This window comes from Melospiza georgiana, chromosome 5, assembly GCF_028018845.1.
Source record: "Melospiza georgiana isolate bMelGeo1 chromosome 5, bMelGeo1.pri, whole genome shotgun sequence".
Taxonomy (NCBI): domain Eukaryota; kingdom Metazoa; phylum Chordata; class Aves; order Passeriformes; family Passerellidae; genus Melospiza; species Melospiza georgiana.
The window spans coordinates 55,659,679-55,682,731 of record NC_080434.1 but is presented as its reverse complement, the minus strand read 5'-3'; the positions used below and the strand labels follow the sequence as shown (position 1 = coordinate 55,682,731).

At 36.9% G+C, this 23,053-nt stretch overlaps 1 protein-coding gene across 1 annotated transcript; it reads left to right on the top strand.

Annotated features, from left to right (window-relative positions):
* The first annotated feature begins 240 nt into the window (after positions 1-240).
* SH3TC1 (SH3 domain and tetratricopeptide repeats 1) lies at positions 241-22,780 on the top strand. Its single transcript, XM_058024825.1, has 17 exons — positions 241-442; positions 2,707-2,781; positions 4,889-5,016; positions 7,446-7,551; positions 7,734-7,877; positions 8,527-8,701; positions 9,018-9,091; positions 9,906-10,101; positions 11,063-11,190; positions 13,819-13,860; positions 15,386-17,071; positions 17,444-17,624; positions 19,454-19,622; positions 20,703-20,825; positions 21,108-21,258; positions 22,134-22,330; positions 22,550-22,780. Exons 1-17 carry the CDS (start codon positions 241-243, stop codon positions 22,778-22,780), a joined length of 4,008 nt encoding a protein of 1,335 aa, XP_057880808.1.
* Positions 22,781-23,053: the final 273 nt, after the last annotated feature.

Here is a 23,053-nt window from a genome sequence, read left to right as displayed (position 1 = left end):
ACCTCATTGCAGGAGTTTTTCTGGGATAAATTTGGGTGTTACACAACAGTTCCTCTGAAAAAAGCCTATAGCAAAATTCTTTAATCCATATTACAATTAAAAATAACTCCTGAAGGAGAGGCACAGCTCTTGAATGTGTTCATCTTTTCTGATGCTTTTTAAAAAAATGTCATTGATTTTTCTTTTTCCCTTTCAGGTTGTTGATAATGTTAATTGTGTCACTGTGAGGAACGTCAAATCATGGAGAGTTTGGCAGGTGGCACATCTATGCTCAACACTAACACCATTGCCCCTGCTCTGGAGGGAGAGCAAGACAGGAACTTGGAGAAGGAAGGAGCAGAGCAGGAAATGTGCAGGTGTGACTGCAAACATGTGGAGAGCAATGCTGCCATCAGCACCCTCAGGGATGGAGCTGGGATGGACACACTGCAAGAACAAATGGGTAAGACCTCAAACAATACATCCTGGTGCCTCTGCTCCTGACTTCTTGTGCTTGAATTATTGTGCTTTTTAAATGGTGCACAAGCTGAGAACTCTCATGAGTTTTTCACAGAATCACAGAACCCAGATGGGCTTCTTTTGGAATACAAAAAGCAGCTATGTTTCCTCCATAGAAATGCTGCATAGATTCAATCTACAGTGAAATTCACTTGGGGCAGGCAAATGGATTATCTTTTAGTAAGATAAGAGGAGATGAAAATTATCAGAACCCAAGAGCCAGGGTACTGACATATAAGTTCTTTTTCTAGCACTTTTTGTTATATCTGTAAGATTCAGAAGCCAAGTTTCTATTTTAATGTTTTTTAGTTCCTTTTTCATCAGAGGTGTACTACTGCCTTTGTGCAAAAGAAAATCTACTTTGTGGGGTAAAATCATACAAGTCAGAGGGACCTTTTGGGTAGAGGAGTGGAGGGACATAGGAAGGTGGCAATTACCAGGCTCTTAGTTTACAGTAGGCTCAAGAGTGTTCTTAATGTGAAAACACTTCAAAAAATCATGGACAAAAACCTGCTTAATTTAAAAGTGTATGTCCTGTGACTTGTACAATATCTTTCTGTTCACAACTGCAACATTTCTGACATCAAAGACCAGGTACAAGCATCCCAGGGCAGTATAAAGTTTCTCTTTAACTTTCCAAGAAGTATGCAAGACATTCCACCCAGCAGGAGTTAATATTAAGTTTTTTAACCAAATTATAGTACTTTAAAAACTTTAGACATCATAGAAATACAGTTTGAATAGCTCTTACCCTTTCACTTAAATTTAACAGCAAGCTATTATTTGAAATTAAACTGATAAGTAATTCAAATGCTTGCTGATATCCATTTCTGTGACTTTTAGGAAAAGGCAAAGGCTGTTAATGTCTTGATAACTACCTTTCAAGAAAAGTTAGTTTTTAATATCAAAATAATAGTGATAATAGTTCACATATCAAAAACATATGCTAATTTATTGTTCTTGTCAACTATTAAATGATTATAAAAATAATAACATGTTGTCAAAGTTTTGACACCTTCTGTTTGTTATTGTGACTAAAACCAGAAAAAGCAAAACTACAGGTAAGTCTGGTCCCAGAAGATCTGGGGGACTTAAATTTAGAACATTTCCTAAACACACTCAGCTGGCTCTGTGGTGAGCTTATTATTGAATTTCTAGTTAAAAGCAAACATCATATAGTCCATATTAAGAAAATAAACCCCAACCCCAAAGTTTCTGTCAAGCACTCAATCAAGACCCTATAAAACTAAAGTGTTTGGGGATTTCAATTTCTAGTTTGAGTATCTGATAGGCCTTAAAGACCATGTTTTTAGTGCTTCCTTTCTTTGTGAGATGGGAAAACTCTTTTTATGTATCCTTACTTATTTGCATGACTTTGTTCATGTAACATTCATAGATGCACTTGAGGGAAGATGCAAAAAGACTTTGAAATTACCATGCCCTGCTATATTACAGGGTTTATTTTAAAAGCAGAGCTTCATAGGGTAATGTCTTGGGATACAGGAAAATTGCCTCAGAAATGTTCTAGAAAAAACAGAAGATCTATTTCTCTTTTATTCCTAGAAATATGAAGACTGGAGAGAATAGAAATGGTTGTTTTATCAGCACAAAAACATATAATTCCCCAAAGGATAGGAAGAAATATGGGTTAAAAAAAAGGCAGATTACTCTTAATACAAAACATACCTTATTTGTGATATTTTCCTGAAACTTCAAATCACTTGATTTTACAGTATCCCCTCACAAGTATTACATACACATATAACAGATGAAGAGTTGTTTTTCTCCATGTATTACTTGGTACAAGGCATAGCAATTTATTCCACTGAAGCATCAGTGGGAGCCATTTTTAATATAGGTGTAAGGGAAGAGAAAATTAGGTCTGACCCTTGCTCTCTTCCAAATGAGAATTGCTTCCTGAGAACCTTTCTTTCTACCAATTCCCCATCTTGAAGTTTCACATCAAAATGATGCAATAAAGATTTAAGTTCCCCCTCCAGTCCAGGAGGAAAGAAATATTCTGCAGATAATTTTTGTGGGGTTTGGGAATTATATAGCAGGAAGGGGAGAAAATAGTTATTCTGTCTTGGAAATTATCTGATGCGTCAAATGCTTTGAAAGCATGGGGTATTTTGTTGGGGGTTTTTTTCAGAGTATTTTGTATACTTAGAAAATGCACATAACCATTCCTTTCATTTATCATAATAGAGTGTTCTCAAAGTGAAAAATGCATGAATGTCAGTTCAAGGACCCTTCCCAGTCAGGCAGAGAATTTTCCAACTGGTAAGGCATTTTTCTCCCATCCTATCTTTATAATATAATGATTTTCTCACTGCTTACTTTTTATTTTTGAGATAACTCAACTATGTCAATATTTGCAGTCAGCAGTCTTGTAAGTTTTATAATGTATTTCATGGCAGCTGTGAAGTGACCAACTTATGCATAAGATTTGTTGAGGATTTCTCACAAAAAGACAGAGCAACTGCTATAAAAACCAGAAATAATTTATGTACTATATTATACTGGTTACAAAAAAATATAAAGAGAAGCAAATAAAAAAGTTCATAGCTTATTTTACATATGCCTTTCAATCCTTCAAATGTCTTATCTTTTTAAGTTTGTGGCCTTTCCAAGTATCTTTTTTTCTATTGTTTTAATGCTATATTTTCAGTGAAGTGTCAATTGAGTGCAGTTTTTCAGTAAGTGGGTTCAGCAGGCTTCACCTCTGGAGGGCTCATGGCAGGCACTGTGAATTGAGGGTCTTGGCACATTTCCATTCTTGTGCCATCAAAGCCAGCACTGAGCTGTTCCTGCTCTCTGGCCTGACCTGACAAATCACTTCAGGGGCAGGCAGTCTTCCCCAGGCGTATGGTTATTTCTACTCAAATTATTTGTGCTTTATGTACCTGCTCGTCTTGCTGTGTACAGAATTTGGGTCTCACAGACTGCTTCTCACGGAAGCAGACTGGAGATTATAATGGGGTTTTAGATCATATTTCATCTCTGAGGCATTATTATAGGGTCTTTTTGACATAACTAGCTGTATTTCTGTTGTTTTAATTAAATGTAAGAATTATTTCATTAACTTTCTATAAAAGTTAGATTGTGTCTACTATTATATATATATTCTACTTCAGAACCAATTTGGTTAAGTAAAATGAATGTGTATATTTTAAAGTCAGTCTTCTCTTGTGCCAGTATGTTTTATATTTTTATGTTTTCAGGTAAAATGAAATGTCTTTAGCAGTCAACACTTAAATGTCAACACTTTAGCAGTGATCTGAACAACATTCAGAGACTCTGTTTTGTATTCTTTCTACTAAAAATTGACTATATGACCACAGCTTAAAGGGAGAGGACTTGTAATTCAGTAACACAGGTTTATATTTCTGAGATGCACTTCTTGACCTTAAAGTAATGAGTAATTTATGCAAGTCATGGTAAAACTGGAGATATGCATAGGAAGCCCTGTGAAAACAGAGCAAGATACAGCATATTAGACTAGAATGCGAAACTCAGTGGAGGTGGAATATTTTAGTATGCACAACAGTCCCATATTGCTGGGAGTGTGACCTATTTGCATACTTTGCAGTTGGAATTCTTCCTGACTGGGTATTATTGGCTTATATGTGCCCATCTGTGTGTCTGAAAATTTATGGTTAACTGCTATTGAGCTAAATTAACAAATTAATTTTGAATAAAAGCAGCTTTATCAAAGATCCTCTTTATGTGAGAGAAGCTGGCTGGAGCTGTAGTAAAAGCTTCTCATAAACAGATACCAAGAGCTTGGGAATAGGTATCTAGCTGCTGTCAGATGTGCTGGGAAAATTATCTAAGTGAGCTTTTGGTTGGACCATTTAACTTGGTTGGTACTGTTCAACCAGCTTAGTTGAGAAACAGCTTTTACAATATTTGATTTATAAAAGCCTTCTGAAGCAGAGGGGGTGACATATCAGATGCTGTAAATTTAAAATTAGCATGAAGGGTTGTAACCTGCTCAAGTATTTGTTGTTGTTCAAGTGGGTTTTTTTGGTGATGGCAGTATCTGTTTGCTTTGATTTCTGATATGCATAGAATATCTGGAAATCTGAGCATGTTTCCAATGCCCAGAGCTGTCTAAATTGACAAATTACCAATCTACTTGCTTTTACCTTTTTTTTTTTCCTTCTCCATCCATAAATATCAGTTGCCTCTCAAAATTGTTTCATGCTAGGCTCCTATGTCTACAGGATAACAAAAATGTAAAAGAACATGCAATAGATCAGTGTACTGTGTGCCTTTCTCTGAAGCTGAAAAAAATGTCTTAATGTGTATTCTAAGGCTTTGAGGTTTTTTCTGGTTCTCCAAATTCACAAAGCTTGTAGTACTGAAAATGGATATCCTCCTGCAGATATCTCCTTGAAGTTAACAATGGTCAAAAGAGAGAGTGGGTGTCCTGATCCCAGGCTCCAAAGACAGCTCAGAGGGCACCTCCGTCTTCTGGAAAATGACAGCAAGGAGGTGATGACTGTCTTCAGTGTAAGTCAATTGCTTGGAAATTGTTTGATTTATTCAGATAAACCCCCCCACCCACCCATGCCACTGAAATAATCTGCAAGGTATTTGGGTCCTATTTCCATCTACATGCTGGGTGTTTGAATTTGAGTACCAGTTTCCCATGGCCCAGAAACATTTAGGGGCTTTAGAAATATTGAATTATTGAAAAAGACTGGAACATCAAATTGATGTAAAATAAATAAACTCACCATAATAAGTAATTGAATGAGTTTATTTTTAAAATTTTCTGCTTTCATTTCCATCAAGGGAAATAATGGGGCTTTGATTTATTTTAATTTGCCCTTGGATTGACTCATCACTTTAGCTTCTAGACACCTGGAGTTATTTTGCATGCTAATTTCCTGGGAAGCTCACTGCTAAGCCAAAAAGGAAGTCTGAAAGAGAATAGCCTAAGCATTGGACTTCCTAGGGCTAAATGGTCATGACTTTAAATAGCATATGATTGTTGGCTAAATTTTATTACTCTTAAATTTTTTTTGTACATGGGAAACCTGTCCTCTACAACCAGGGGGGTTTACTTTCAATATAGGTTTGTCTCCTCCTTTGTCTTGAAAAAAAAAAAAGATACCATTTAACCCCTGGTGTGTCTTTTTTTTGTCTGTGCCACAGGTTCCAGCCTCCTCCACTAGCAAACCAAACTAATGAAATCTTAATTAGCTATGGGTTTTGACTAATACAGGCACATGTTTCTACACCATTTTCTTTTCATGTGTTGTGACCACCCTAGAACCAGGCTGCTGACCTTGTGGCTGTGCAAGCAGTCTGTACTTCTGCTTCTCTGCTCTGGGCTGTGCTTAGAGGGAGGAAGGGAGATGGGATTGGGAGGCAAAGGAAAAGAGCAAACAAATGGACTAGATTAGAAACAGACTGGAAAAGGCTTTGAAGGAAATAAGACTGATAATGTTAAGTTTCGTTAGAATGTTGTTTTGATATTCAGCAGTGCATGAAGCCCCTGAGGCTGACATACTTTGGCATGTGTTGGCAATTTATTAATAGATTTCAGGCTCTCATTAATATGTAATCTGGTGTAGAAAGGTGCATGGAGAAGATCAAAGCAGCGATGAGACACGCCTGATGAAGAATTCTAGGTTGAACTTTTATATTTTAATGTGTTCAGATTGTGTGAATTAAAAATATGGATGTTCTACAGAATTAATTCAGAGATTTTTAAAATTGTGCTGTAACAGTCATAAAATCAGTGAATCAGCTCCATCTTACTCAGATTATAGAAAAGGTTTGAGGGACAATTTCCTCCCTGCTACCTTGAGTTAGAATCAATTTCTTGATAAGTCCTTCAATTTTTTTGAAGTGTATTTCAATTTTAACATGATGGAAGCAAGGGTACAGTAGCATCATATCTGTTAGCTTTAAGTTTGATTTATTGTCTGAGATAGTGAATCAGATATTGTCTCATAAATTACATAGTTCTCTGTATTTCCCTGAAAGGCAATAGCCAGCATCACTGGGGAGCCCTGCTTTTAAGCTACAAACTGGAGTGCAACCAGACTCTATATTACCCGTCTGTCTAGAATCCATCAAAATGTGGTTTTCTTTCACCTATTTGAAGGTTTATGTAGTTGTTCCTCTTAGCATTTCTGGAATAACTTAAAATTCATCATCACCACTTAAAATAATCTTTGCTTATCTTTGTAAAAAGTGTAATTTAATGCTATTCTAGCAATGTGGACCAGTACAAATGAGGATAAAAATATCCTATTGCATCTTCAAAAAAAGAAAAATTATACTTTAGTGTATTTTGTTTTGACCAAAAAATGGTAAACTTGGAAATAAATATTAATAAATAAAAATTTTATAAAGACTGACTATATGAGGAAGCAGGTTCAAAGTTGCATCAAAGGAGCTGCATCTTTGTGTGTGTACAGAGCTCTGAGAGTTTTAGTAGAAACTAAAATTTACACTGATCAAGGGAGAAATTTCAAGTGAAAGAAACCTCCAAATCAGCTCCTTTCCACTATTTAATATTAATGCCCACATGTCTGGCAAAGGCAGTTCCCATGCTGTAAACCACTCTGTGTGGAGGATATTCTTAGAAAGAACTACTATATGCTTGCCTATATAGACATATTTGACTATATGGTTATGCATGTGACTATACACAGACATTTCTGAACTAGACAAACCTTCAGTCCCACCCAGTGTAGTCTTTATTTCCTCTGTAAATTAACCTCACTGAAACTGTTGGTACAATTGCTAAGCAAGAGTTAGATTAAAATTTGGCTCCCTGTATGTTGTATGTGTATGTTAAAGAACAGGTTACTCTTACAAATAAAATTCTGGATTCTTATTTTTTGAATCTTAAGTATAATCTAGTGAGAAATTGTGCTTAAATCTGGTGTAATTGTAATTAAAGTATTTGTTTTGATTTTTAGGAGCTTTCTGCCAGACTCCTGTCTATTCACAGTGATCAAGATTTAATAGTGGTGACATTTAAGACTTTTGAAGAAATATGGAAGTTTCTAACCTACCACTCCCTGGGTAAAGTTGTTTCACTATACAATAGTTCAGCATGTTAATTTGTGTTGAATTGCACACAATTTTGTGATTTATACATTGTGCATTAAGTAATAATAGAGTAGTCTCTAACTCTTTGAAAGTTTGTATTTTTGTGTAGTACTCTAAAATGGCAAAGAAAACATATTGGGTTTTCTTTTTCCTAGGTTTTATAAATCATTGCATGGAGAATTTATTCCTAGACCAGTCTTTCTGGCTACATTCCCAAGAGGAAGAAGATACAGGCATTGAAGTCTGTATAAATGAAAAATCATTAAATTTGATGTACAGAAGTCTGCTAGTACAGGAAGGTAAGAAACACTGTACATACTAAGGCTAGGTTCAGGGAAGAATCTTTATTTAAAATCCCCAAATCAGACATTAAGACCTATTCAAATACTTAATGGAGGTGAAGTTTAAATTTACTCACTCCAAATGCACATTGTAAAGAGAAAAGAAAGGAGCAAACACAGATTAGGTTCAGTGAGATCATGAAGGGATTGAAGAAATTCATGTGCAGCTGGTGCATAAATGGATACAAAAGGATTAGGGAGTGATGTACATTCCAACTTGCTTAATATTATTGTAGTCTCTGAAGGATGTGCAGGAGAAGGATTATAAACAGTTACCAGTGCTTCCCCTAAATAGCATCACCTGCTGGTACTGCCAGAGACAGGATGTCAGGATAGGTGGTGATTTATTTCTGCAATAGGAATGTGCAGAATTGTAGCAGAGGGCTCTGTGCTTCATTAAGACATCATCTCTACTTTTTTTCCCCTATGGAAAGACACACTAGACAGAAATGTATGAATATCTGACAATCAGCAAGAAAATTTTTGACAAAGATCAGATTTTCAATTTCTAAATTATTATTACTGATGCTCTTGAAGCCAGTTTTAGGCCTTATATGACACTAAAATATTACATAAAATGACATCTGCTCAACTGCTTTTATTTTAGGATCTTTTTTTGTTTTATATCCTGATAATACGATAAGAAAGATGATGGTTACAGACAAAGAAACAACTTCTTTTGAGACTGGGGCTTTTACTGAAGATGTGACAGCTGGATCTGTGGAAAGTGACATGCCCATGTGGTCTAATGCTTCCCTGGAGCCTTTGGAGCCTTTCCATCAGTAGGTACCTGACTCTACGTACCTATTCCATACACATCTAATTCACATCTGCATGTCTGCCTAGGGATGCCTCTACCTGGGGCAGGGAAAAATAGCAAGACTTTCTCAGTTTGGTTTGTTTTCCTGAAGTAGCAGTACTTTTACTACTAATATTAATGAAACCACAAATGTGTCTGAAGTGTACGGGCAGCGCTGAAATTGAAAGCTAATTGTGGGAGGGACACATTTCAGTTTTCATATGTATTTTAAATATGACTGTCACAACATTAAGTGAAGTGTTCCATACACTAACTTCAATTTCTTTTTCTGCTTTCAGGTGGTTTCTTAAAGGGTATTCTAATCCCATTGATTTTTCATATAAAAATGAATCTAAATCAATCAAAGAAGTTGGTAAGAAACTTCATTCAAGCATCAACATTAGAATAACCCCGAATTTACTCTATGCTTCTGCTAGAACAGACTCTAAAAAGTTCAATAACTTTTTGTCCATTTTATTAGAGTGGGCACACAGCTTTCAAAATTAGTTTGCAGTAAAATTAGTGAGACTATATATTTGTCTAAGATTAAACTCCAAAGAGTCAAACTCTAAAGTCTTGTCTTTCTCCTTTTTCCTCCTAAGTGCTACACAAGGTAGTACAGAGTGACTGAGTTGAGGATGCCTCAGAAAGTACACCAATGTAATTGTGGATCTTTGATACGTGTGCTGCTTTTTTTCATACTGCCAGAGAAATAAAACTTATAGAGATGATGTGAGGTTAAAGAGCAAATATGGCTTATTTTCTTCCATTATTTCAGTTTTAATACTGTACTGAGTGGTATAGAACCACATTTATCACATAAGAATTATTTTAATTGGTTCAAAATTGGTTCAAGTGCTTTATTCTGGCCCAAGTTCAGAGCCCTTTATAAGAGGGAAAATAAGGACTTAAAACATTTCTTTTGCTCCATTATGAATTATGTTAGAATTGTGAGACTATTTTAGGCTTTGCTTTCTAATGGGAAATGAGGATTTTTATGCTATTTACAGATCTAATTATCAAACCAATGAGGTTTGGATGCTTTAAGTCTTGTCACAGCAGATATTCAACTCATAGGTTCCAGGAATGTCTTTTGTTAAATATATTCTGCTGAGTTGCTGTTCTATTAAGTGTATTTCTATTGTTAAATGACTTTATCTGCAAATATTTATCTCCTTATTACACAGCAATGGGATCCTGTCTAGCTGTGATGAATTATGAAAGTATTGTGTCAGAAGAGCTGAGTTTCCAGGAAGGGGACAAAATTGAGATCCTTGGCTACTTCATTGAATGCATGGAGTGGTTTCTTGGAAGACATGTGTTTACTGACCAAATAGGTTTTGTAAAGACAGGTCATGTTAAACTGGACTTACCAAGAAATAAGTGAGTAATACATATTTACCTCTCATAAACAAAAATAACCTAGTTTCCTACTCTCAGTTTTGAAATGCTGAACATGAAATTCAGGGTGTGGTTCTGTTTATTTTGGTCTTTTTTTTTTTTGGTGGTTGGTTTTCTTGTGTTTTGGGGGTTTTTTTGGGGTGTTTTGGGGTTTTTGTGTTGTTGCTTGTATGTGAATTGTCATAGCATGTATCAGTCAAAACTGCAAAGGAATTGGAATATCAAGTCTACTTAAATATTGCAAAATATTATCAGTCTGTATCTGAGTTTCTTCCTGGGAAAAGAGGTTGCTGTACTTATATAGGTTCAGTTTCTACTCTTTGGCTCACAAGATCCAAGCAGCTTTACCCTCACAAAGTATTCTCTTGCTGGTCTCTCAAGATCTATGTTAAAGCATCCAAGTTCTGTTTTTTTTCCCAGTGCCCTTAGTTATATGCCTTAACTTGCTTCTAATGGGACCTCTGCAAACAGTTGCTAATAATGCAGACTGGTGTCGAAAAAGGGTGTATTTCATCATGCATTGGCACCATGTAAATAGGCTGCTCTTATTAATATGCCTGAACTGTTTGCATGCTGAAACAAGGAGTTCTTAAATGCTGCTTGCAGGTCCATTTCATATGTAACTTGAAGCTTATATTACAAAATCAATACCATAAAGTCCTTCAAGACTCATGCCACTAATAAATGCTCTCATAAAATGTCATCCAATGACATTGACACAAAGCTTAGTCTGATATGGCAGAAACTGTTAGTTGTTAGCATAGTTACTATCACTTTATATGCAAATTTTATACATTGACAGAAACTAATTTTGAGCACAGCACTACCAATAATGTAAAGATTGTATTAGTTTCTCTAACAAGTTCATATGTGACTGATGCAGAGAGCCCCTTAAGCCAAATCTGCTTTCAGGCACCTTTAAAGTCACTCCTTTCTTTGCTAGACCGCAAGATCTGGATTTTCTCGAAGCTGAAGAGCTATCCTTTTTTTCAAAAGAAAAAAATTTGGAAGAAGTAGTACATTTGTTGAAACAAACCTCCATCACAGATGTTTGCTCTGTGTACAGAATGGGTAAGTATGAGTTTTACTTTTTACTGCACAAGGTACATTGTGTAGTTCACAAGGTGTAGTTCCTGTACCCCAGTTATAAAATTATTTCTTCAATGATATCCCAGCATTTACACCTATTTTGAAATATCCTCATTATCAATTGGATCTTTGATATGGCATGTAAAAATCCTTTATATCATCTTTGCTATTTTTCTGCTGTTTCAAGGCTTTTTCCAGCAAAGGATTTGTAAATATTTTGTATTTTTTTTTCTTTTCCCTGAATGAATTTAAACAACAGGCTTTTAAAAACTCTCTTATTGTGCTGCACAGATCTCCAAGCTTTTACTTGACTGAATTACAAATTATAATTTCACATGACTGCATTGTATAAAGCAGTATGTTCACCCAAACACTGCTGGCTTTTTGTCTTGGGAAAGGTAGCACAGCCTAATAATTATTGACAGCTCATGCAAACACACACCTCTTCATGCTTGATTTAATTTTCAAAGATATAGAAAAGTAGCAAAATCATAGTCATGGTAACATAATCTCTGATACAGCTGTTATTTCTCTGTGCTGTGCATAGGCAATTGGGGTAACTGGGGTTTCACCTTTATATACTTACTGCAAGGCAGGGTGATGTAATGATGCCTTGAGAAGGCCAACCTAGAGCAGAGACTGGATGGAGCTAAGGAATAAAGTACATGTCTATTAGGAGGCCTCAGTAGTTTCACCTTGGGCAGCATAAGAGCCCAGCCAGGGTTACACCCCAGGTGAACTCAAAATAGTCACAAAATGGGTGACCAGTCAACGGTTCTCATACTTTTATAAGTTTTGGTCCATTAGCATATTGGAGTTAATTGTCCAATTGAAGCTCCAGCCCATGAAGTCCCATCCTTCTTGTTTTCTCTCTTCACTCCACCATTGTTTACGCTCTTGGGCCTGAGATCTGGATGGGTTGTCCTTGGCCCCCAGCTAGAGAAGGAATTGTTTTGTCTCACTACTCTCTGAAGAGAGCTTACTATCCCCTAATATGAAGCCCAGACCCACACACTAAAGCAGTACAGAATCTGAAAAATAGAAAAGCTAAAACCTGAGGCATCAGTAATAGTCTTGCTGAACTGAGGAGAGGCAGTGGTTTCTTATTCCACCACAGGCTGTTGGTGATGCATTTGCTTGCCCAATACCTCAGAAAGTTTTATCTCCATTAATGCCATCCTGAGAGACAGAACTGTAGGCTCCAGGTTGAAAGGAGCTGCAGTGTAGGTTGGAGTCAGGCATGTTGGTTTCATTCTGCAAATCAGCAGGGTGTGTGTGTGAGTGTGAACAATAACTAGGGTGTGTCAGACCTGCCCTGGCAATGTGCAAAATGCCTGCACATCTCCCTCCTGTGCCCTAAAGAAAAGCCTGGGAACCAAAGCTCAAACTTCTAAGGTACTAAAGCATGTCATGGGCTTAATGGACATACTGCTATTTTGCTGCTGCACATTTTTCTCTACATCTCCTCCCTAATATTTGTAAGTACAAGCTTCTTTTGCAACTTCCCAAGCTCATAGTATCATCTTTGCCACTTTTCTCTTAAACAGCTCAATTGATTCTCATAACTCATCCAGAGCAATAATTTTCAATATTCACTTGATATTTTGTTTTGTGATCTGATTAAATGGATTTTCACTTCTTCCATCTACATCAATTTACTGAGAAGTATTTACTTATGAACACTTCCCTGATTAAATATTTAGAGTATTAAGTTACAACCACTGTAAACATCTGTGGCTTTCATCCACCAGTCAGAAAAGCATTTATAAAAAGGACTTCCAGAAGTAAACAGTCAGTGAGAGGTCATTCTCAAAGGCTAGTAAAGTAGCTTTTCACCAGCTTAAATAGAGCTTAAATAGGTCTGTGAGCCTCTGCTTTTGTATATATCCTTCCTACCCTCAGTACCACTTCTATTGCATCAAATGTATGAAAGACAGTGAAAATATTCCTGAAATGCATCATGACAACTTAAATTCTTTGAGAAATATCTGCTACTCAAAATAGTAATTCTTAAATGCTCCACAGATGTGCTATGTTTAAATGTAAAGCTAGATCTATAGTTATAATGTCTATAGAATCAAGCTACATTTTCTAAAATAAGAATGATGTTTTTTTCACCCACCTGTTATTGCAATGGCTACAAAAGTCCAACATTCATCTACTAAAACAACCCTAAATAACTTCCCCTCCCACCTCTATCTCCATTCCCTGGGAGTCACACTAAAAGTATTGAGGGCTCCTTGCTACCTCATTTAATGAGCAGGTTGTGGAGAATGTTCACATCTTTGCTGCCCACTTGTATTTTAATGCAGCAGAAATGCCACCCTCCTGCAGGACAGGTTGGCTTCAATTCTGTGATGTGCTCCCCACCTTCCTGAGCAGAGGTAACTACTTGATGATAGCCATGCACAAGCAGTGAATTGTGTCAGCAGGAGGGTAAGCTCCTGTTAGCTTTGGGTCAGAATATTTATTTTCTTCTAAATTTCCAGGATCCATCAAATTCTTCTGACTTAAAGAATTATCAACTAAATATAGCCTTATTTTAGGAGATTTGAAATTGAAAAATGACCAAGATACTATAGCTAAGATGATTTTTTTTCTTTCTTACAGATGAATTAGAAGAACCTGAATTTCAGAAAGCTTATGAATGTGGTAATACTTCATACACATACAATTTTTACAGAAAATTAATGAGACTTCTGATATTTTTGATGTCTTTGCCAGCTATTCTCCTTCTAATGTCTCTTCACATGTTAATTTATTTGTCTCATTGTTTGCTTTCTGAGATTTTGCTTTAACCCCTTCTTACTAGGTTTTCTGTAAGACATTGTGTGTTTTCAGTGATAGCAAATGTCTTTCTTTGGACTTGCTATCAGCTGTAAATTCTACGACTGACTTCCACTGATGTGACACATTCACCATCTCCCAGCCCCTCCACGTTGTTTATCAAGGCAAAATACTGCTTATGGGGCACCTGGCAACTGCTGAGTTTGAATTCCAGCAGATTTTTTTCTTTTTTAGAAAACTTCGACCCAGAAATAGATTTCCCAAAGGAGATATTTAGTTGAGAATGCAGAATTATTTCCCTTTAGCATTTTGTTGCTAAGCTGTCACTATCATTACTCATATTGTAAAACATTTTCCTAAACAACAGTTTTTATATTTGCGATTCTGCTGCAGTGTCAGAAATGAGATTCTAAGAGAATTGAGCTCTAAATCTGTGACTTCAACAAGCTCCTGTTGATCTGCAGCTGTAAATTTAAGAACTGACTATGACTGTATACTCCATCCCTAATCCCTGCCCTATTAACTGGCCTGGAAAACAGTGGGAGGATTAAGAATTGATGGCATATCTGCCTTTATTATATTTGTAGGTATTCAATGATGTTGTCACTAGGACAATTTAGATCAATGGCCAAATCAGTTGCCACGAATTGGTAATTTTGTGAAAGATAATCTGTGCCAGCAGAGAATCAGGGCTGATGTTTGATAGATAGAAGAAATCCTATTACACAAAACACTGGCCAGGACAGGGCAGGAGAACAGAACCTTTGCAGGCACCCCCAAGCACGGTGAGACTTGACCAGCTCAAACAGCACAATCCTACTCCCTGCCCTGGCTGCCCTGCCTGAGCATGCTGTCAGGACACAGGCATACCCTTACTCTACATGCATGGTTTCCCATTTCTCTCACACCTTAAGTCCAACTATGCCCTGACCCTAGGCCCCTTATCCGGCCTCCACTTCAGACCTTGGATCTTCCTAGATTTCCTTCTGCTTACCAGCTAGTCTGAATTGTGTTTCTTGGGCAGAACAGAGAATATACACTGACTGTATTTTTGAGTATACACAGACAAAAGGCAGTTTGAATTAAGGCTGAGTTGGATTAGTGTTGGATCAGGCCCAGGGCCTTGCTAGACAAGTGTACTGATCATTAACCTGCTTACATGAGGCACATTGTGTTTATTCCCACTTCTCCAGTCTCCCACACTTCTCCATCCTCCTTGCTATTTTTTACACCTTTGGCTTTTCTCTAGACATTCTGTTAAGAAATCATGGTATGTTTACATAATGTTTTTGTAACAGCATCTTCACTGACAAATGTTTTAGTTTGTCTATCAAAGGCCTTTGTGTGCATGCATACAAGAATTGATCTGTAATTTATTTTTAAATTTCAGAAATTGCACGCTCACCTTCTAGCCCAGGATCCACTAACAAGAATGGCAAGATAGAAGAATTGCTGAAGAACTTCAAGAATTTGGAGGCCACTCAAACTGAAGAGCCAGCTGCTGAAGGGAAGGAATCTGCAGGCTCTACAAAGACTGAAATATTTCCTCTACCTGAAGGGCCTTGCTTCCACATATGTCAAGAAGATTCTCAAGCATACGACATATTTGAGCCATTGTTACTCTTCTTAAATAGGAAAGAGTATGAGAGCAACTTCAAAAGCCTGTATAATTCCTCTTATTCATTTACAAATAGCATGTTTTATGGATTTTCAGAAGAAGAAGAACTGGTTAATTTTTTAAGATTAGCAAGGGAAGCAGCAAAGAAAGCAGGTCTGTCCTGGGCACTAGCTAGGCTATGCTTTCTCTTAGGCAGGCTCAGCGTCAAAAAGCTGAAGTTTTCCCAAGCTCGTGTGTATTTTGAGGAAGCAATGAGAGCAGTAGCTGGAGAGTTTAGTGATTTGTACTTTGTGATTGCTCTTTATACAAATCTAGCAGTCATCTACTTGACCCAGAAGAACAAAGAGAAGTGTACTCATATTTTTGACAAGGCTGCATCTCTTCTCATGGGAATTCCCAACTACATTTGCAGTGCTGACCTGGAATCAGATATACTGAAGTATGCTCTGAAGAGGACAATTTTGAGCCAGAATAAATATGCAGAGGCAAGGGCATGCTTTCTGCTGGCAAAACATTACAGTGCACGCAAACAACACCAAGAGGCACTGCCATTCTTGGAAAGATTTCAGCTGTTGCTCAATGACCTGGGTTTACAAAACAGTTTATCCAACCACTGTTACTTCAAACTGGCAGAGTCCTACCATGAAAAGTGTTTGCCACACATTGTACTAAGTTGCATAAAGGTTACCTCTCCCCAGAGCTCCAGTACCTTAATGGATTCCCTGAAAAGGATTGATTTAGTCATCAAAAATGCTCCCAGACTATATGGCCTGAGAAAACTCAGACAAATATTCCCATCTCAAATTGCACCTTACCTCATACAAGCACTTTCTGCTGTCTTTACCAATGAGGAGGAAGGACTGTGCAGCACTATCTATCTCAGCTTAGCAAAGCTGTACAGCCACCACAAACAGTATGGAAAAGCCATTGCTTACATGATGAAAGCACTGGACTCTGCTTCTGCTAGGCCAGAGGAAACTATCAACTATTTGGTTTCACTTGCTTGGCTATACATTCTTTACAAGCAGTATGAAGTGGCTTTAGCCATTTTAAATGCTGTTGTAGGCTCTGCATGGAGCAGTCCTCAGCAGCTTGGCATTGCTTACAACATGCTTGCCATTGCTTTGAAAAGGACAAACCACACAAAAGGAGCTGCTGAGAGCTACTACAAAGCACTGCGTCTTTCGGAAGAGACTGAGGTGACCCATAACCAAGCCATAGCCCTGGCCAACTTTGGGGCACTCTGCCTGCATGCAGCAGCCAGCAAGCTGGCAGAACATTATTTTATAAGGGCAGTTAAGCTATTCTCCAAGCTTCCAATTATGGACTGTGGTCAAGATTTTATCCAAGTCCTCCTTCAGCTGGGACGTTATTATGTTGGTGGAACCGAAAGAGAGAAAGGAAGGTTTTACTATGAATGGGCTTTTTTAGTTGCAATGGAGACAAGTCATCTGGAGAGTAAGTATGTCTCTTAGAAGTCACAAAATGTACTCTGGTTGGGAATGTTAGTTATACATATGTGTTATATCTGTATTTAGAAGATTAATATATTACTTTGTTATTTTTCCTGCCATAATTGAGTCAGCTAATGCAGGTAAGGTGACTATTACTATTTTATTTTGGAAACAAAGGTTGAAGTAACCTCTAGCATTTGTGAACTTTGGGGATGAATTAAATGGCAGTGGGATTATTCTAGAAATCATTAGATTCCTATATCTTTCATGATCTGTGCTGTAATTTGTGAAACAGTGGAAATGAATAATTTTAAAATTAATTCACTTTCATTTTAAAACAGAGATTCATTTTTGTTTTTCCAATCTATTCTCCTAGGTCAGCTGCAAGCAATTAAACTGCTGTGTCATTTCTACAGTACAGTTGCTCCCAATGAGACTCAGTGTGTCATCTACAATGAATATCAACTATCTTTAGCCAGAAAGATGTCCAACAAAGTTCTGGAGGGACAAATTTTAGAAACTATTAGTCAGCTCTATCTGTCTTTAGGAACAGAAAGGTAAGACATGCTGAATGACATTTCTTGCATTCTGATTTTAACTTTTTCATCCTGCAAAGGATCTCAATTTTTCTGCAAAAGCTGAATGTGACTGATTGTTTTTTTTCCCCCTCTCTCTGCTTGGTGTAATACACTTTATCAGAATTCAAAAGCCCAGTGCTAATGGAGAATTTTCTTGTTTCTTTTTAAGTAACTGTAATCTCTCAAGGGAGACAAGATGTTCTGAAAGGATTAGCACTACTTCAGAAACCAAGTTATTTTTAAAATCTTTGTAAATACATTTTAAACCTATTATGTTATGCAGCTCTTGATGATTGCTATATCAGGTGATTTGTTTTCAAGGATTTTTGCAAGACTTTTTTTTAAGACACCAAAGGACATATTCCAAACAGGTCAGGCATTAAATTGCCTCTATGTAAGTGTTCCTCTTCGAGGAAGGGCTTTTTTCAAAACTTGCATAAGTACAAACCAAAGTGGAAACCTGCATAGTTTTGCTCTTCTGCAATTTCCATACTGCTTTTATTTTCCAAATACCAAATTTTTGCTCTGACCTATTGAATAACAAACCGCACAACTTAAATTATAGTAGCAAGTGCTGAGGAAACAGTTTTCTCTAATAATATTTAGAGTGTTTTTTAAGGCTGCTTTGTCTGATTATTTTTTTTTCTTGCTGTATTTCAAGGAGTTACTTTTGATTCAGATATTTTCAAGCTTGCCTCAGTAAGGATGCAAAAAAATTTCTCAGTCAGGGAAAGAGAACAGATACCTATTTTAGCTTTAAGTGCCTGTAGTCTGAGCATCTAACATGCTTAGTAGGTCACCCAATTTATTTTGCTTTGTTAGGGCTCTTTAATGGTATAATTGGTGACCATCCTTTGGAGACACTGAAGACAAAGGAGTTGGTTAAGATTTCAAGCTGCCTGGAATTTGCAGAAGGACTTCCCTAGCTGGAGAAGCCGCTGCTCTGTGTGCTTGTAGTAGATGTTATTTGTATATCCAGACTGGCTCCCAGATGTAGACTGTATAACCTTAGCATGCCACCAGATAACAGCACAACTCAATATGGGGTTAAACCACAGTACCCCAATATTCCTTGTATTAGCTGCCCTGAGTAACGAGGAAACTCAGCTCTTACAACACCACAGCTGTGCAGCTCATGGTCCATTTTAATATGTTTGTGTCTTGTGCTCAGAAGAAAATGCACTGGGTCAAGGTGATGGGAGTCTAACACAAGATGGGGAAAGATTTAAGATTTCTGGGTTTTCTATGTCTGGTATAAAGCACCACAACATCAATAAATCTGGTAATTTAAGTGCTTCTAGAACAGATCATAACATGTCCTATTCTCCTCTGCCCTACCACTCTTTCCCAGTTTCTTGGTTTTTTTTCAACAATTGCTGATTAGTCTCAGTTACACTTAAGTCAGATGTATAGATTATAAAAAAAAAAGATGTGATTTCTTTGACATTTTTGATAAAAATCCATTAACGATGGAGTTAAAGATGACCGAAGACTTTTCTACTTCTCACAAGTTTGAGGTAGAGCAAGGATACATATAACCCATCTTTAAATAATATAAGATATAATAGGAAAAACGTATGAATAACATAACAATATATATTCCGTTTTATATATATAACAATATAATAACAATCAAACAGGCAATGTAGATGGAACAAAAGAGGAAAAAAAAAGAGTTCTTTAGTTACTAGTGTTATATAGCTGAGAAATTATAATTGTGCCCTAAGTAGGGGAACAGAATGTCTTACAACAACATTTCTTGCTATGAAGAAAACTATTTACAATTCTGAAGAACTTCTTGTGATTAGCACTTTTCCTTGTTTCAGGGCCTACAGGTCAGCTCTGGAATATACCAAAAGAAGCCTTGGAATATTTATAGATCTCCAGAAAAAAGAGAAGGAGGCATATGCTTGGCTCCGGGCAGGAAAGATCTATTATGTTCTGAGGCAGAATGAGCTTGTGGATCTTTATATTCAGGTACATTGTCCACACTTACAGGCATGCACGTGGTATCAGTGTTGCGCATGTTCTGATTATTTAGTGCCACCATTCATGTAATGCTCAGCAGGAGAAGGGGAAAGTCTCAGCATTTTCCTCTGCTAATCCATTTTAATCTGTTGCTTGATTCTGGAAGGATTTTGGGCAGTGACATTTCTTAGTTCCTGTTAATTCTGTGTTCCTTCCTGCAATTACATGACACAGGCATGCTACCTGCTGCTGGGTAACAGAGAATAATCACCTTAGCATGCTGGCTTGTGGGCCAGATTCCCAGGAAAACAGAGGAGCTTCTTTAGGAAGCATTCCACAGCATCTGAATTTTTCCTGCTGTGGCCATGCCTAGTATGACACAGGGCCAGCTGGAGCTGATGTTGTCTTTTCACGTGTGAGAGCAGAGGCATGTGTGCTGCACACCTCTATGCTCAAGTAGAAAGAAGGACTTTTATTAACTGAATGCAATTTGGAAACTAAAGAAGACAAAGCCAGAGCAGGATTCTTAACCTTGCCTTTTGTAAAAGGCACATTTTTCATTTTTATTTTCTCTGTCAATAACTGAGGATCCTGGTATTCTTGCTTTGCATGCTCTGTCATTAAATCCTTTTTGCTAACAAGATGTATTTATCTATGAGAACAGAGTAGTGGACCTGCATTTATTTACAGAAATCAGCTTACAGGCCTTTAAATCTGCTGTTAGCAATATCTAACTTGCAATTTGAAGCTATTTCTATGATATGTTTGATCTAATTCAAATTCACTACATGACAGCTATCAAATACACTGCTGTTCTTAGAATGTAATACGCTGACAAAGATAGCAGGATACTATTGCTAGAAAATGTAACCACATTTTTGTTTCTTCTTTAGCACCTGCCATTGGCTTGTTCAAAGACAGGGTACCAAAAAGGGGCATGTTCACATCAAATAGTCTTTCTCATCACTATAATAGGAGAGAAAATAAAAATATATTTTTAAAATTGCTAATACTTATGATTTTTTTTAACCATGGAATAAACAAGATTTAATTTTTTTCTTTCCTTCCCCATTCTTTTTTATTTTTCAGGTTGCTCAGGATGCTGCTCTTTGCACAGGAGATCCAAATTTAGGAATGGAATTGTTTGAAGCTGCTGGAGACATATTTTTCAATGGTACTTGGGAAAAGGAGAAAGCAGTGACTTTCTACAGGGTTTGTGCAGTTTTTCTGCTGCATTGATAGTTATGTACCTCCCACCATAGCAGGTATTCTATAAATGCTGAACCAAAAGATGAACCTCTCAGCAAACTCTTCCAGTGAGTACTTGTCATGGTGTTAGCAAATATCACCAGTTTCAAATCCACTTCTGGTTGCAAGAACTGTTCTAAGCAAAGAGCAAGATGAAACCAGAAATTACTTGATTTAATATAAATGAGAGCCGTCAGTGCACATCTTGGGGTTCAGCCATACCTAAGCTGATGTTGTGTGTTTCAGGACAGGGCTCTTCCACTTGCTGTTCAGACTGGCAACAAAACCACTGAACTCAGGTTATGCAATAAATTGGTGGAATTGCTGATGAATCTGAAGGCTTATGAAGAAAGTCTGGAATATGCAAGAGTAGCTCTCATCCTCAGTGTAAAATTAGGTAAGAACAATTTCCATTATAGCTGAGTATGAGTGATACCTCTAAAAATACAACAGAACTCTAAATTTAGTTTTCTTCCTTTGCATTCAGTAATTTCTTGCCAGGATTTCATAACACTACTATAATTACTATTTTTTGCTTCTATTCAAGAATAAGCAATTTTTTTCTTACTCTTCTAACTTGGGATCAAATGGAAAACCTTTGGTAGGCTACAGAATCAAACCTGGAATTTTATGTCCAAACTGAGTGTTCTTCTAAGAGCTAAGATACAGTACTCATTAATAAAATAGTCCTAAGAGGCCTTTGAGAGTACTTTCAGATTTGCCCAAAGCTCTGAATGTGAACAACATAAGATGGAAAAATCAGAAATTATAGGTCTTGTTTCAAAATGACTGTTCAAGTTTGGTAGCTGTTCAACTGATTAAGAACCTTCTTAACCCTCTGTACAAGCACAGACAGGCCATTTTGATAAGTCTGAAAATGATCTTTTTGTCATAAATTTTCATGTAAAATATATATTGGAATGGTCAAGGGAGTCTTTATTCCCATTAACGTTTTCTTTCATAATAATTCATTTGTATTCTTTGTAAGTATGCACAGTGTGTATATATATATATTATAATAATTACATTCATCATTAATGTATATATTTCTTAAAATCCCAGGCACTGTCAAATCCAATGGGAGAAAATTCAGAAATTTCATAGAATTTTTCTTGAAGGCCAGGTTTTGACCATGCATCTCTTAAGCAAATATGTTGGGTTTTTTTTTTCAATAACAGTTCAGCAAATTCAATATAGAATTTTTAAAAAGTAGCATAGATTTGAGTAGTCTGTCTCTTTGTTTATATCCTGACTTCTACGTTATCTCATTAGGAAATCAGCTAAATGAAAGAATAGCTTACCATCGCCTGGCAGCCATCCATCACCATTTGGGTCACTGTGAACTGGCTGAACACTTCTATTTAAAGGCCTTGTCCCTCTGTTCCTCTCCTCTGGAGTTTGAGGAGGAAACACTCTATTATGTCAAGGTGTACTCAATCTTAGGAGATATTATATTCTATGACCTTAAGGTAAGAAATTTTAATAACTTGTGTAGCAAATTTTTATAATGAGTAATATTTCATAGAATCAGGTTTTGCCATTTTCTAGTTTTGTGTGTTTGGAATGTAAACAGTAAATTGGGAAAAACCTCAAAAGCTCAGAATCTATCTTATTTATTAGATACTTACAAACCTGAGTTCTGCAGTCCTCTTGCACTGGTTGTACTATCTTTGAGCCTCTTATTTCAGGACCCATTTGATGCAGCTGGCTATTACCACTTGGCACTCGCTGCTGCCATGGACCTGGGCAATAAAAAAGCTCAACTGAAGATTTACACCAGACTTGCTGTGATCTACCATAACTTCCTCGTGGATAGGGAAATGTCTCTCTTCTTCTACCAAAAGGCAAGAACCTTTGCAACAGAGCTGAATGTAAGGAGAATAAATTTAGCTCCTGATCGGTGTTACAAGAGTTCATAAGCATTTTTGGAAAATGCAGCTGAACTACTGCAGAAGTACCTAAGGAAATACTGCATTGGCTTTGTAGGAGGATGCAGGCTGCATTCAATGACTCATTATCTGTGTGCTGTAAGGTTGAGCTCCTCATCCCAGACTAAATTACCAGTTTATATGACAGTGAATTACATTTCATTGCCTTTAAGATACACAGTCTTGTACTTGTTAAGGATTGGTCTGTGAACTAAAACCAAAACCCAACACTCTTTTTTTTTAAACTACAATTTTCTTCACTAT

Coding starts and splice junctions, on each gene's coding strand:
- SH3TC1 (XM_058024825.1), top strand. CDS start 241: ATGGAGAGTTTGGCAGGTGGCACATCTATGCTCAACACTAACACCATT. Junction 7,878..8,526: donor AAGTCTGCTAGTACAGGAAG/GTAAGAAACACT, acceptor CTTTTATTTTAG/GATCTTTTTTTGTTTTATAT. Junction 21,259..22,133: donor CATCCTCAGTGTAAAATTAG/GTAAGAACAATT, acceptor TTATCTCATTAG/GAAATCAGCTAAATGAAAGA.